We start from the raw sequence: 14,063 nt of genomic DNA on the forward strand, positions 1-14,063 counted from the left end.
CACACAGCAGAAATGAGCAACAATCAGAATCTAAAGTGTGTTGATATTAGAGATTTCCAGAAATTTCAGCTGAAAATATGTTATACCATTAAATGCACCCTCTAATTTTTGTGGCTTCAGTCATAGTTGGGATTGAGGTAAAGTTGGTTTTATATTCTCACAGTCGTTCATCTAACTGTCTCTATAATATTTACCACGCAACTTTAAATATTCGCTCTGAAATGGCATGCAAGTATGACTTCAAAACATTAGCACTAAACATTTGACAGTAAACAATGTTGTACTTTAATAGTCATTGGCTGCTAATATGATTTCCCTAGCTAGAATTAATAAAGAATACTCTTCTGAAATGATATAAAGGAGAATTTCTGAATATCGGAATATAAAACCAATTACCTCAAGATCGCTAGGATACTCTTTTAAATCTGGAAGCATTAACAACTGATGTCGGAATATATATCGTTATCGTTCAATATGGAAAATAATTACAGATTGCATTTTTGCCATATCATCAAGTACTAAGGTTGTTTAACATATTCTTGCATGTGATTTCAGACCATTTGTTCAAATTAGATTGGTAAACAACATAGGTGCCGTGTCACGAGTTGTCACTGAAAAAAATGTGCGAATATACAACCAACTTAGCCTCAATACAGTACACATAAGTTAAATCACACAGCTATTAATGTCCTACACTAAATTAAACTAAGCTTTAAGAAAACATTCACCCATAGATCTATCACCGGTGAAATATAAAATGACAAAATTAGTTTTAATTCCTGTGAGCATGCATTTATGAGACAAGTGCATGACATATTAAAGACTAAATGGATTTTTTACACATTAGAAAACCTGTTCAGACTTATTCACATGATTAAAGCTACAAATGTCCTGAGATGACCAAAGGAGTAACTCTTGAGGACAAAGTAACAGAATGCTAAAGCAGTGTTTTCCAAAACATAAAGAAAATACAGCAGGAATATGTTGGACACAGGGTGTGTCAACACTATCACCTGGACACTCTTTAAGACAGCATGTCGAAGTATTTCAGCACTTAACAACATGTTCATATTATGATAAGAATGCATACACCTGACGTTCATCCAATCTCAGCATCTCAAAACACCTGTATCAGTACAACAACCGTACAACTGGACAAAATACGACCTGATATTGCTGATCTGAAAACAGCGATACGGCTACATACCGCGTGTAGTTATAGCATGATGATAAACGAGTACACTATGCAGCCTGTCCACGATTATTTCCAACAAAGTAACACTTACTAGAATACAAACAACCATTTAGTAAGCGTGTAATGTGTCCTACGAGAGCTGCCATTATTGCACTGGAAAGACATTAGCTTAGCGCGCCTGCTAATGCTGTCGGTCGCGAGGACATGCTAATCGACACGCTAACCACAAACAACACTATTCCGATGGGATCACAAGTATGAATCAACATCAAATCAACTAAACAAGGAAATTTCCAAGCGATAAACGTGGCAGGTGGTCTCCAAACACGACACAGAAAGTGAATGAAGCAAGAATAGGCGTTGAATGAGGCCACTAGCGCACATATAAACACGCTCGCGCGGAGCTCCAGTTTGACACAGTCCTGCCGTTTAAAAACACATATCGGAGGAATAAAGGATACTCAGAGTCAACATCTTGGACGGGTAATCGAAAGCCACCACCTCTCCCTGCAAACGCTGCCCCAAACAGGTGAGGCAAGAGACATGGCTCCCGACACTGAAATACTCCCCCGGTCCAGGAGCCGCCATCTTCTCCGCCAGGGAACCCGGAGTGCGAGCTTTACGTAAACGTACGCGACGACGCAGAGAGGCACGTCAGGTGACAGGAAAGAGGAGAGGAGAGTTTATTCATGTATTTTATTTCATGGATATACTATACCCGTCAAAACGTCTGTAAACGTCTCCTTTTCCTACTCGAGAAAAGCATGTTATTATGGAGGACGAAACCTGCAAAACAATGAATAAATACGCAAATATCATTAATAAATTAGTTAATGAATCCATAAATCCCTGCATAAATAATAAAAAAATAAATTCACAAATATCATTAATAAATTTGTAAATAAATCCATAAATTCATTTAGAATAATAAAAAAATAAATACACAAATATCATTAATAAATTTGTAAATAAATCCATAAATTCATTTAGAATAATAAAAAATAAATACACAAATATCATTAATAAATTTGTAAATAAATCCATAAATAATGCATGACTAATAAATAAATATGCAATTATCATTCATAAATGAGTAAATATTTCCCAGAGATGGGTTGCGGCTGGAAGGGCATCCGCTGCGTAAAAACGTGCTGGACAAGTTGGCGGTTCATTCCGCTGTGGCGACCCGGGATTAATAAAGGCACTAAACCAAAAAGAAAATGAATGAATGAATGAATGAATGAATGAAATGAGTAAATAAAGGCATACATTCCTGTATAAACAAAACAATAAATAAAATAAAAATGCAAATAAATGTAAATAAAAATTCACAAATTTCTGCATAAATAAAATATACAAATAATTAATAGTGCGGGTATGGAGGATGAAACCTGCAGAAACAATAAATCAATACACCAACATAATTAATAAATGAATATAAATCCACAACTCCCTGCATAAATAAAATAAGAAATAAATAAATAAATAAATAAATAAATATGTTAATAAATTAATAAACGTATATAAAAAATTCACAAATTCCCTGCATAAATAAATATACAAATAATTAATAGTGCAGGTATGAAGGGCGAAACCTGCAAAACAAAAAATAAATATGCAAATATCTTTAATAAGTTAGTAAATAAATCCATAAATCCCTGCATAAATAAAAAATAAACACATAAATATGCATATAAATGTATTTAAATATTTACAAATTCCGGCTTAAATAAATAAACAAATAATTATAGTGCGGGTATGGAGGACAAAACCTTCAGGCTCTGAGCGAATTGAATGAAAAATAAGGCACTAAGCCCAAGGAAAATGAATAAATGAATGAATTCATATTGTTTCCCAGTACTGGGTTGCGACTTGAAGGGCATCCATTGCGTAAAATATATATAGTTGGCGGTTCATTCTGCTGTGGTGACCCCTGATAAATAAGGCACTAAGCCAAAGAAAAATTAAGGGCATTTAGTGCTTAAAACATATGCTGGAATAGTTGGTGGTTCATTCCACTGTGGCGACCTATGATAAATAAGGCACTAAGCTGAGGGAAAATTAACGAACTCAGGTCCTTTCCCACTTCTGGGTTTGTGGCTGGAAAAGCATCCATTGCGTAAAACATATGCTGGAATAGTTGGCGGTTCATTCCGCTGAGGCGACCCCTAATAAATAAGGCACTAAGCCAAAGAAAAATGAATGAATGAATGAATGGATTCAGGTCCTTTCCCAACACTTTCGTCTAGAAGGGCATGCACTGCTTAAAACATATGCTGGAATAATTGGCAGATCATTCTGCAGTGGCGACCCCTGATAAATAAGGCACTAAGCTGAGGGAAAATGAATAAATGAATGAATCCAGGTCTTTTCCTAGTACTGGGTTGCGGCTGGAAGGGCATCCATCGCGTAAAACATATGCTGGTATAGTTGGCTGTTCATTCCGCTGTAGTTACCGTTGATAAATAAAGCACTAAGCCAAAGGAAAATGAATGAATGACTGAACAATTCAGGTTCAGTTCCCGTCCTGATTTTAAAAAACGCGTTTAGCCAAAGATGTCCTGCTGCGGCTCCCGTATTAGCGGTAGATCTGCAAAACATGACACATCTGTCCATCTGACAGTTGATTCTCAGAGTCTGGAAGATGAAAAGTGGAAATTAATTTTATTCCTGGACGTTTATTGAACATCTTATAATGGAGAGCGTCTACCGGCAGGGCGTGTGGATGGCGGAAGCCCTTCAGCAGAAAAGCAGAAGTTTGGAGGATATGTGGCTCGTCGCTTCTCATATGGGAGACCCGAAAGCCGCGGTTCTGCTGGTTTTCCCCGTCGTGTTTTACATACATCGCCGGACAGGCATCGCTGTGCTCTGGGTAGCAGCTCTTTCAGAGTGGCTTAATCTGGTTCTTAAATGGTATGAGTAGTTTTCCACTATGGGATGTTGTGAAGTGAAATCGAAAACTGTGTCAGATAATGGAAACACTTCATAATAAGGTTGTATTAGTTAATGCTAGCTAGTTAATGAAGACACTGAACGATACTTTCATTGCAGTATTTATTCATTATTCACGTTAGTTAATGGAAAGTTGTCCATTGCTAGTTCATGTTAACTAATGTTAACAAGCATGACTTTTTTAGGATTTTAATAACACATTAGTAAATGATTAATAAATGCTGTACTAGTGTTTTATTTCATTATTATAGTATTATGTCTTTGTTTATGTATGATTAATAGCTGTTTTGTCACTAAATGTACTTTACCCGCTTGATTGCTCAAGAAAAAATGTCCTTAAGGAGACAAATAAAGGTAAAGATTGATTAATTAATATACAGTCAGGTCTGTAGCACACTTGAAATGAACTTTTTATCTGCTCATTATAATTGGGATAATGAGAAAATAACACACACCTAGCTATGAAACAGCTAAGAAGCCTACTGTCCCATTACTTTTGGTCCCTTAACAAGTGGGAGCCACACATTCCTACATCACTCACCTGACTTGGATGTAAGCACCTTCAAATTAAAGCTGAGTCTGCAGTTAAGGCACGTCTTGTTGTTTTTGTTTTAATTTTAAATACATTGTGCTGGTGTATAGAGCCAAAAATGCTAGAATTTTGTCGATGTCTCGATATTTATGGACCTGACTATATATATTAACTTATTGTAATAATACCTTGCTGTAAATTGTGACTCAAATGATTTATGTCTGCAGAGTAATCTAATATCATAAATACTACCACTACTAATAATTATTATTATTGTAATAATGTATATTTAAACAAAAGTGTGTAATTCATAAATATATTCAGATTAAATGATTTAAGAAAAAGTGATTAAACACGTCTCTTTCAAATTTCATAATAAAATCATGTAATTTATATATATAAAAAAAAAAAATAAATAAATATATATATATATATATATATATATATATATATATATATATATATATATATATATAAGTATATATAAATATATATATATATATATATATATATATATATATATATATATATATATATATATATATATATAAGTATATATAAATATAAATATATGTATTAAGAAATTCGTTATGATTGAAAGGGTTATTACAACAAATATAGATTTCATAACTCATTTGAAGTTAAAACACTGGTATTGTGTTTTCTAAAAATTAATATAAATGTCTATAGGTATATAAATAATCATTTTATATAAATATAAAATTTGTTGTTGTAAATGTGATACTTGCTAAAAATTGAATTAATCAACGTTTTCATCAAATATATGAATGTTTTTTTACTCTAAAAATTAAAGTTTAAAATAAAGTATGAGCTTAAATTAATTTAATAAAATAGGTTGTCTTTCAGTATTTTTATCATTAACTAAAACCAATCAATTTAATTTCTGTTTATTATCGAATACTAATAGATGCAGTACTTTTGTTTTAAGATATAACTCAAATTTACTGAAGAAAAAGAAACTTAAAGTATATATTTTAGCTATTTGTTGGGTGAAAAAACAAAACTGAAATACAAATTGATTCAAACTTATCAAAAACAAAAAGTAATAAGAAAAGACAAAACACAATCAAAAACGTTAAGAATAAAATGAAACTTTTTAAAAAAATTTTTAAGTATGATGCTAATGGTCTAATCTGATTCAATGATCTATGCTAAGCTAAGCTAAAAGTGCTCTGGTCAGACCGTGAGATTGGACGTGTAAAATTCGCCTATTTACAAAAAAAAGTGGAGCGCTCCTTTAAAAAACTATGAACTGAGTAAGAAATGAATGACAATACATGGTATATATATATATATTAAGGAATTTGTTATGATTGAAAGGGTTATTACATCAAATATAGATTTCATAACTCATTCGAAGTTAAAACACTGGTAAAGTGTTGTCTAAAAATTTATATAAATGTCTTTAGGCATATAAATGATCAAATTTGTTGTTGTAAATTTGATACTTGCTAAAAATTGAATTAATCGACGTTTTCATTAAATGAAGAAATGTTTTTTTACTCTAAAAATTAAAGTTTAAAATAAAGTATGAGCTTAAATTAATTTAATAAAATAGGTATTCAGTATTTTTATCATTAACTGAAACCAGTCAATTTAATTTCTGTTTATTATCGAATACTAATAAATGTAGTACTTTTGTTTTAAGATGTAACTAAAATTTACTGAAGAAAAAGAAACTTAAAGTAAATATTTTAGCTGTTTGTTGGGTGAAAAAACAAAACTGAATTACAAATTGATTCAAACTTATCAAAAACAAAAAGTAATAAGAAAAGACAAAACACAATCAAAAACGTTAAGAATAAAATGAAAACAGCTTTTAAATGAACTTTAAGTCATGTAATGTGGCATTTAGGATCCTCTTTGGCGAGAGGCCTTACTGGTGGATTGGACAATCTGGCTTGTTTTCTGAAAAGCCTCCAGAAGTGCAGCAGTTTCAGTCCACCTGTGAGAGCGGTCCAGGTACAGCAGTATAACACTGGATGGTTTTACCTGTATCACTGTGAGATGTTCATATACACGTGTTCCTCTTCTGTCCGTCAGGCAGTCCGTCGGGTCACGCTATGGTCACCAGTGCAGTATGGTGGGTGATCGTCTCTTCTCTGGCCTCCTTCAGTCAAGCTTACACAGGCAGGTCAGTCCCAAAGCCTCTCTGAAAACAGCCAGCTTCTTTAACTGCAGATTTGATTGGACTGCACTTTTAATGTAAATCGACAACAGTTTCCATTAAAATGAATACAATAATACTCGTCTTCACAATCTTCTCCCTCCAACAAGGGGTAAAAAAACTAGTCAGCTTAATTAGAAGCAAAGTAATCAGACATTACACAAAGCAAAGACAAAAAGTTATGCTTGTTATATACACTCATGTATTGATATTTATCTATCCATGACGATCCATCCAACCGGCTATTTGTCCATGCAATCAACCAATCAGTTTTCCATCCGTTTGACTGTTCATCCATCCGTCCATCCATCCGTCCGTCTATCCATCCATCCATCCATCCATCCATCCATCCATCCATCCATCCATCCATCCATCCATCCATTTACCTATTTGTCCATGCATTAGCCAATCAGTTTTCCATCCGTTTGACTGTTCATCCATCCGTCCATCCATCCGTCCATCCATCCGTCCGTCCATCCATCCATCCATCCATCCATCCATCCATCCATCCATCCATCCATCCATCCATCCATTTGTCCATGCATTAGCCAATCAGTTTTCCATCCGTTTGACTGTTCATCCATCTGTCCGTCCGTCCATCCATCCATCCATCCATCCATCCATCCATCCATCCATCCATCCATCCATCCATCCATCCCTCCGTCTGTCCGTCCATCCATCCATCCATCCATCCATCCATCCATCTACCTATTTGTCCATGCATTAGCCAATCAGTTTTCCATCCGTTTGACTGTTCATCCATCCGTCCGTTTGTCCATCCATCCTTCCATCCATACATCCATCCATCCATCCATCCATCCATCCATCCATCCCTCTGTCCATCCATCCGTCCATCCATCCATCCATCCATCCACCTATTTGTCCATGCATTAGCCAATCAGTTTTCCATCCGTTTGACTGTTCATCCATCCGTCCATCCATCCATCCCTCCATCCATCCGTCCATCCATCCATCCATCCATCCATCCATCCATCCATCCATCCATCCATCCATCCATCCATCCATCCATCCATTTACCTATTTGTCCATGCATTAGCCAATCAGTTTTCCATCCGTTTGACTGTTCATCCATCCATCCATCCATCCATCCCTCTGTCCATCCATCCATCCATCCATTTACCTATTTGTCCATGCATTAGCCAATCAGTTTTCCATCCGTTTGACTGTCCATCCATCCATCCATCCATCCATCCATCCATCCATCTATCCATCCATCCCTCCGTCCATCCATCCATCCATCCATCCATCCATCCATCCATCCATCCATCCATCCATGCATTAGCCAATCAGTTTTCCATCCGTTTGACTGTTCATCCATCCAGCCATCCATCCATCCATCCCTCCATCCATCCATCCATCCGTCTGTCCGTCCATCAATCCATCCATCCATCCATCCATCCATCCATCCATCCATCCATTTACCTATTTGTCCATGCATTAGCCAATCAGTTTTCCATCCGTTTGACTGTTCATCCATCTGTCCGTCCGTCCATCCATCCCTCCATCCATCCATCCATCCATCCATCCATCCATCCATCCATCCATCCATCCATCCATCCATCCCTCTGTCCATCCATCCATCCATCCATTTACCTATTTGTCCATGCATTAGCCAATCAGTTTTCCTTCCGTTTGACTGTTCATCCGTCCATCCATCCATCCATCCATCCATCCCTCCATCCATCCCTCCATCCATCCATCCATCCATCCATCCATCCAAACAAACATAAAATGTAATTTGATTTATTTTTTAATTAAAGAAAGTCAGATCTGCCTAACATTTGCACATGCTTTAGAAACTTTTTTTTTAATCCATTCAGCTGATCTCCGGGTCTGGCAGGAGCACTTTTAGCTTAGCTTAGCATGGATCATTAAATTGGATTAGAACACTTTTATTGAATTAGCTTTAAATGGGAAAATTATTGAAACACTTTTTTTTTTAATTTTAAGTATGATGCTAATGGTCTAATCTGATTCAATTATCTATGCTAAGCTAAGCTAAAAGTGCTTTGGCCAGACTGTGAGATTGGACGTGTAAAATCCGCCTATTTACAAAAAAAAAGTGGAGCGCTCCTTTAAAAAACTATGAACTGAGTAAGAAATGAATGACAATACATGGTACGTATGAAATATGGTATCATTACTTTGAAACATTTTGATAAGTTTAACTTGTGTTATTTTTTTAATAAAGCTAAAAGACTCTGTTTGACTCAAAATGTGAAAAAATTGAAAGAGTTTAATGTATATTATCTATGCATTGTTAGTATTTAATTAAGTAGTATTGAGACAAGTAATTAAGATTGTTACTTAAATACAATTTTGATTATGTAAATAGTAATTAATTACGTTTTTAAAAGTAACTTACCCAACGGGGACACAGTGGGTAGTGCTGTCGCGTCACAGCATGAAGGTCGCTGGGTCGCTGGTTCGAGCCTCGGCTCATTTCTGTGTGGAGTTTGCATGTATTCCCTGCGTTCGCGTGGGTTTCCTCCGGGTGCTCTGGTTTCCCCCACAGTCCAAAGACATGCGGTACAGGTGAATTGTGTAGGCTAAATTGACCGTAGTGTATGAGTGTGTGTGTGAATGTGTGTGTGGATGTTTCCCAGAGATGGGTTGCGGCTGGAAGGGCATCCGCTGCGTAAAAACGTGTTTTATAAGTTGGCGGTTCATTCCGCAGTGGTGACCCCGGATTAATAAAGGGACTAAGCCAACAAGAAAATGAATGAATGAATGAACTTACCCAACTTGAAACTCAACATGAAAATAGCCTTGATGCTGACATAGGATAAAAAAAATGAATGAATAAATACATATATATATATGCTTCCATTGTTTTTAATGCATTTAACATTTTTTTTGTTACATTTTATTGTACATTTACATATTATTTACGTGGATTTTCCCTGTCAAATAAGTCTTAAAATCCCTGTGAAATCAAAATAAAGCTTTTTAGATGTTGGTATCAGTATTAGTCTTAGTATATCTATAATCTAGTTTGCTCCAGAACAGCAACAACATTTGCATTTAGAAGATAAAAATCCTAGCGCCGTCTAAATGGATCAACACATTTTTTTGACATCACCTCATAGTTTAGTTTCTCATCAAATCTTCTGACAAATTAAATGCTCTTTAAAATCTGACAAGCCCCACCTTCTTCAATACAACTCTCATTTCCTACGCTTCAGCTTTTTTTTTATTGTTTTTTAACAATGCAAACATGTTAATCATAACAATGGATGACATCAAGTACAATGGTAAATAAGTCAAATTAATAATAAAATAAATTAGTATACAGAGGCAAATGATCTAATTAAACAATATTTACAAAGTCCTTATAAAATTTCACAGTTTTAACACTTTTTTTTTTTGCTGTAAACATTTTGTAAAGTAAAGTAAATTCTGCAGCTTAGGTAATGATGAAGAAAGTTTACATTTGTGAATATAATATTTACCCAATAAAATAAATTAATTGCCTAGAAATTCTATGTTATGTTTGTCATGAGAAAAGTAACAAATTAAATCATTCATTCATTCTCTTGTCGGCTTAGTCCCTTTATTAATCCGGGGTCGCCACAGCGGAATGAACCGCCAACTTATCCAGCAAGTTTTTACACAGCGGATGCCCTTCCAGCCGCAACCCATCTCTGGGAAAACAAATTAAATCACACCGAAAAATCAAAAATCAAAATGTTAAACTTACATTTGGATGGAAAATAGACTGAGAAATCAGACTGCTACGCTTGAGCTTAGCCACTCTCACTGGCAGAGCTGTGATAACACGAAACACTATTGGCTGTTTTTTTAAAGGGGAGGAGCTACTTTATGTCCAGCCCCCTGTGTTCATGTTTAAGTTCAAATTCATCCCACAAACAAAAATGCCTATTTCAATGCACTTAACGGGACATTTAGAAAAATAAATAAATGAATAAGAATGAGCTTTATGAATGCCGTTTACTCATAAGTAAAACTAACTCAAGTCTTTGTCTTCCAGTAAGATATTATCCGCAGTGCTGTATCTGCTGTATGCAGTGTTTCTGGGATGTGTAGGCCTTTCTCGGATCTTCATCCTGGCTCATTTTCCTCATCAGGTCGTTGCAGGTTTTCTGACAGGTCAGAAGGTAATACATTTAGTCGCTGTCTTCAATAGTAAAGGAGGTGTTGATGGTGTGTGTGTGTGTGTTTTCCACAGGTGTGCTTCTGGGGGTGTTTCTGAAGCGCTCTGTGCCTGAACGGCGCCCTCTGCTGTTCTTCTTTCGCTTCAGCATGGCTCTGCTCGGTGCTGCTCTTATTTTCCACGCTGTTCTGGAAAAAACGGGGATCGATCTTTCTTGGTGGGTCCAATATTTCAGTCGACTGAATGATGTATATAAATGCTCAACTTAAGTTAATAATTCATATAAGTTTGTGCGTGTGTGTGTCTATATGTATTTTTAAATGATCAACTTACTCTTATTTCGCAGGTCCATCTCTCTGGCCAAGCGCTGGTGTTCTCGCTCTGAGTGGGTCCGGATGGACACTGCGCCCTTTTCCTCCCTTAACCGTGACGCTGGGGTTCTCTTAGGACTGGGCCTGGCGCAGTACTGGAAGCCTGGCGGATGGACTCTTCCTCGGGCCCCCAGGACTCTCTGTCTTGCCCTGTCGTCTCTGGCCCTGCACTACATCAGCAGGTTCCCTCTGCCCACTGTCCCTCCTCTTCTCTTCTACTCTCTGTTCTTCCTCAAATACAGCATCGTGCCGCAGGTGGTCATGGTGCTGGTGCCTGGATTCGTCCATTTACTCACAGCCAAACCCAAGAGGGAGTAAAAGTACATGTTGAGGCTTTTGGCCATAGATATATACATTAGATATCGCCTGGCCTATTGTTTTCTATTGGACGGAATGCGTCAATAGCGCCGCCATCTTGGTACAGGGTAGCACTCCTTTGAAATGAATGCGGGACCAAGGTACAGTGGAGGACTGTGGCCATGCAAAGCCAGAGATATACACATATACACACATATCTATGATTAGGAGTTTTTCTTGATGTTAGTATGTCATTTTTTTTTCTAATTACGAAAATTATAATTTTACATCACTTTTCTACATTGATGGATCAGTGACCGCACCGGCATTCCTGACAAAAAGCTTGTGTTTGTGTGTACAGAAATGTACTATTCACCCTCCCTGTTAAATTTGATCTAATCATGTCCTGAAACACAGCTCCTCTCCTGCTTTCACTTCTCATACTGACGGAGGGAGCGATTCGCTTGTGAATGAATCCCCCGGACGACTCTTTCACTAACGTTAGGCGACAATAATACAAGTTTCTGGCTGAGCAGCATCTCTTTGTCATATTTATTTTGCATTGTTCGCTGATTTTATTCAACAAAACTAGCATAAGCCGAGTGTTTAGTGCGAGTTGGAGCTGCTTTGCCTCATGGTGAATGCAGTAAGTGACTGTTATCATCAATAACGTGACCTGATTAGCACAAAAGTTCAGAACATACAAAAACATAAAAATACTTAATATTACCTATGAAATGTTCTGCCTTTGTGCTTTGTTTTCTTTGTTTGCTCATTACTACACCCGTAGACAGCGCTAAAGTCCCGCATCTTCACGTAATAACACTGTCTTAACTAGTGCGGTTGAATGACATTAGTCCTGGGAGCACTGTACCAATGTGGCGGCGCTATTGACGCATGCACAGGGTCCCAATGCGATATCTAGTGTATACATCTATGCTTTTGGCCATGAAAATTGAAAGTTCATAACACAAAATAAGCAAAGCTCTAAGATCGATTATAAAGGTGATTTGGTCACGCTTTATTTTGATGGTCTGTTTGTTGAATTTAAGTTACAATTCATCTACATGTCAACTAATTCTCATTAGATTATGAGACTGTTTGGTTGGGGTTAGGGTTAGCGATAGTTGACATGTACTCGCAAAGTTTCTTATAGTCAGTTACATGTTTGTTGAAGGAGCAGTATCAACAGATATTAGGCAGACAGTCTACTAATACTCAAATGGACCATCAAAATAAATTGTTACCGTTGTTTTAACTATAAAGAGACAATGTCGTTGCCTGCAGCTTTAAAGATTTCTTTAGCAAACAAAAGTGACGTGGACTGAAGTAAATTTATTTAGTTTGTGCCAAAGAAACTCTTAAGGGAAAAGTTTTGTTGCTGTTGTTCTGTTTTGATTGTTTACTCTATTTACTTGTTCATTTTCAAGTCATTTGAGTGGTCTCTTCTTGAATAGAAGCCATTTTTCTTGCTTATAATAGTATAGAAATGATATTTTCTCTAAGAAATCAATTTAGAAAAGTTGCTTTTTTTTGTCTTTAGTCAAAGTTCTTTTGTGAAAAGATCCCCTTTCACACTGATTACACCAAAAATGAATAAAAACAAGATGGGATATGCATGTGGATAATGTGACCATTTTCATAAACTCATGTTTTTGTACTCGTTTACAGTATGGTTCTCAAACAAAATGCACTTTAAAACTTTTTAAAAAATGACAAAATAAAAAAAGAAAGGACAAAATGCTTAGTTTTTATTTAAAAGCAGTGAAATATACATTTAAAGACAAATTTATTCGTCCTCCTGTGAATTTTTTTATTATTTTCAAATATTTCTCAAGTGAAGCTTAGAGTAAAAACTGAGTTTTTATCAGTATTTTCTCTTATGTCTATTTTAATATATATATACATACACATATATATATATATATATATATATATATATATATATATATATATATATATATATATACACACACACATATATATATATATATATATATATATATGTATATATATATATATATATATATATATATATATATATATATATATATATATATATATATATATATATATATATATATATATATATATATATATATATATATATATATATATATATATACATGCAAACACACACACACACATACACACACACAGTTGAAGTCAGAATTATAGCCCCCTTTTTATTTAAAAAATAAATAAATAAAAAAATTACATTTCCCAAATGATGTTTAACAGAGCAAAGGAATTTTCACAGTATGTCTGATAATATTTTTTCTTCTGGAGAAAGTCTTATTTGTTTTATTTTGGCTAGAATAAAAGCAGTTTTTAATTTTTTAAACACCATTTTATGGTCAAGATTATCAGCCCCTTTAAGCTACATATTTTTT

At 35.4% G+C, this 14,063-nt stretch overlaps 2 protein-coding genes across 5 annotated transcripts in view; one reads left to right on the forward strand and one right to left on the reverse strand.

Annotated features, from left to right (window-relative positions):
* Nucleotides 1–1,809, reverse strand: part of lsm12b (LSM12 homolog b) — a 12,380-nt gene extending 10,571 nt beyond the window's left edge. The window contains exon 1 of one of the 2 annotated variants that reach the window (XR_012387521.1): nt 1,657–1,809. Coding sequence is in view for 1 of the 2 variants with exons in the window: in NM_213148.1 (NP_998313.1) it covers nt 1,657–1,783 (127 nt within the window). In the remaining variant the exon portion in view is untranslated. 2 annotated transcript variants of the gene reach the window in all.
* A 1,961-nt stretch (nt 1,810–3,770) lies between these two features.
* g6pc3 (glucose-6-phosphatase catalytic subunit 3) lies at nt 3,771–13,293 on the forward strand. Of its 3 annotated transcripts, NM_001080066.1 has the most exon segments (7): nt 3,788–4,108; nt 6,556–6,662; nt 6,744–6,834; nt 10,880–10,998; nt 11,078–11,219; nt 11,349–11,716; nt 12,616–13,293. In NM_001080066.1, coding segments are annotated over 6 exon segments (1,020 nt in total). In that variant the 5' UTR covers nt 3,788–3,890; the 3' UTR covers nt 11,692–11,716; nt 12,616–13,293.
* Nucleotides 13,294–14,063: the final 770 nt, after the last annotated feature.

The sequence above is a fragment of the Danio rerio genome, chromosome 12 (assembly GCF_049306965.1).
Source record: "Danio rerio strain Tuebingen ecotype United States chromosome 12, GRCz12tu, whole genome shotgun sequence".
In the NCBI taxonomy this organism is placed as follows: Eukaryota; Metazoa; Chordata; class Actinopteri; order Cypriniformes; family Danionidae; genus Danio; species Danio rerio.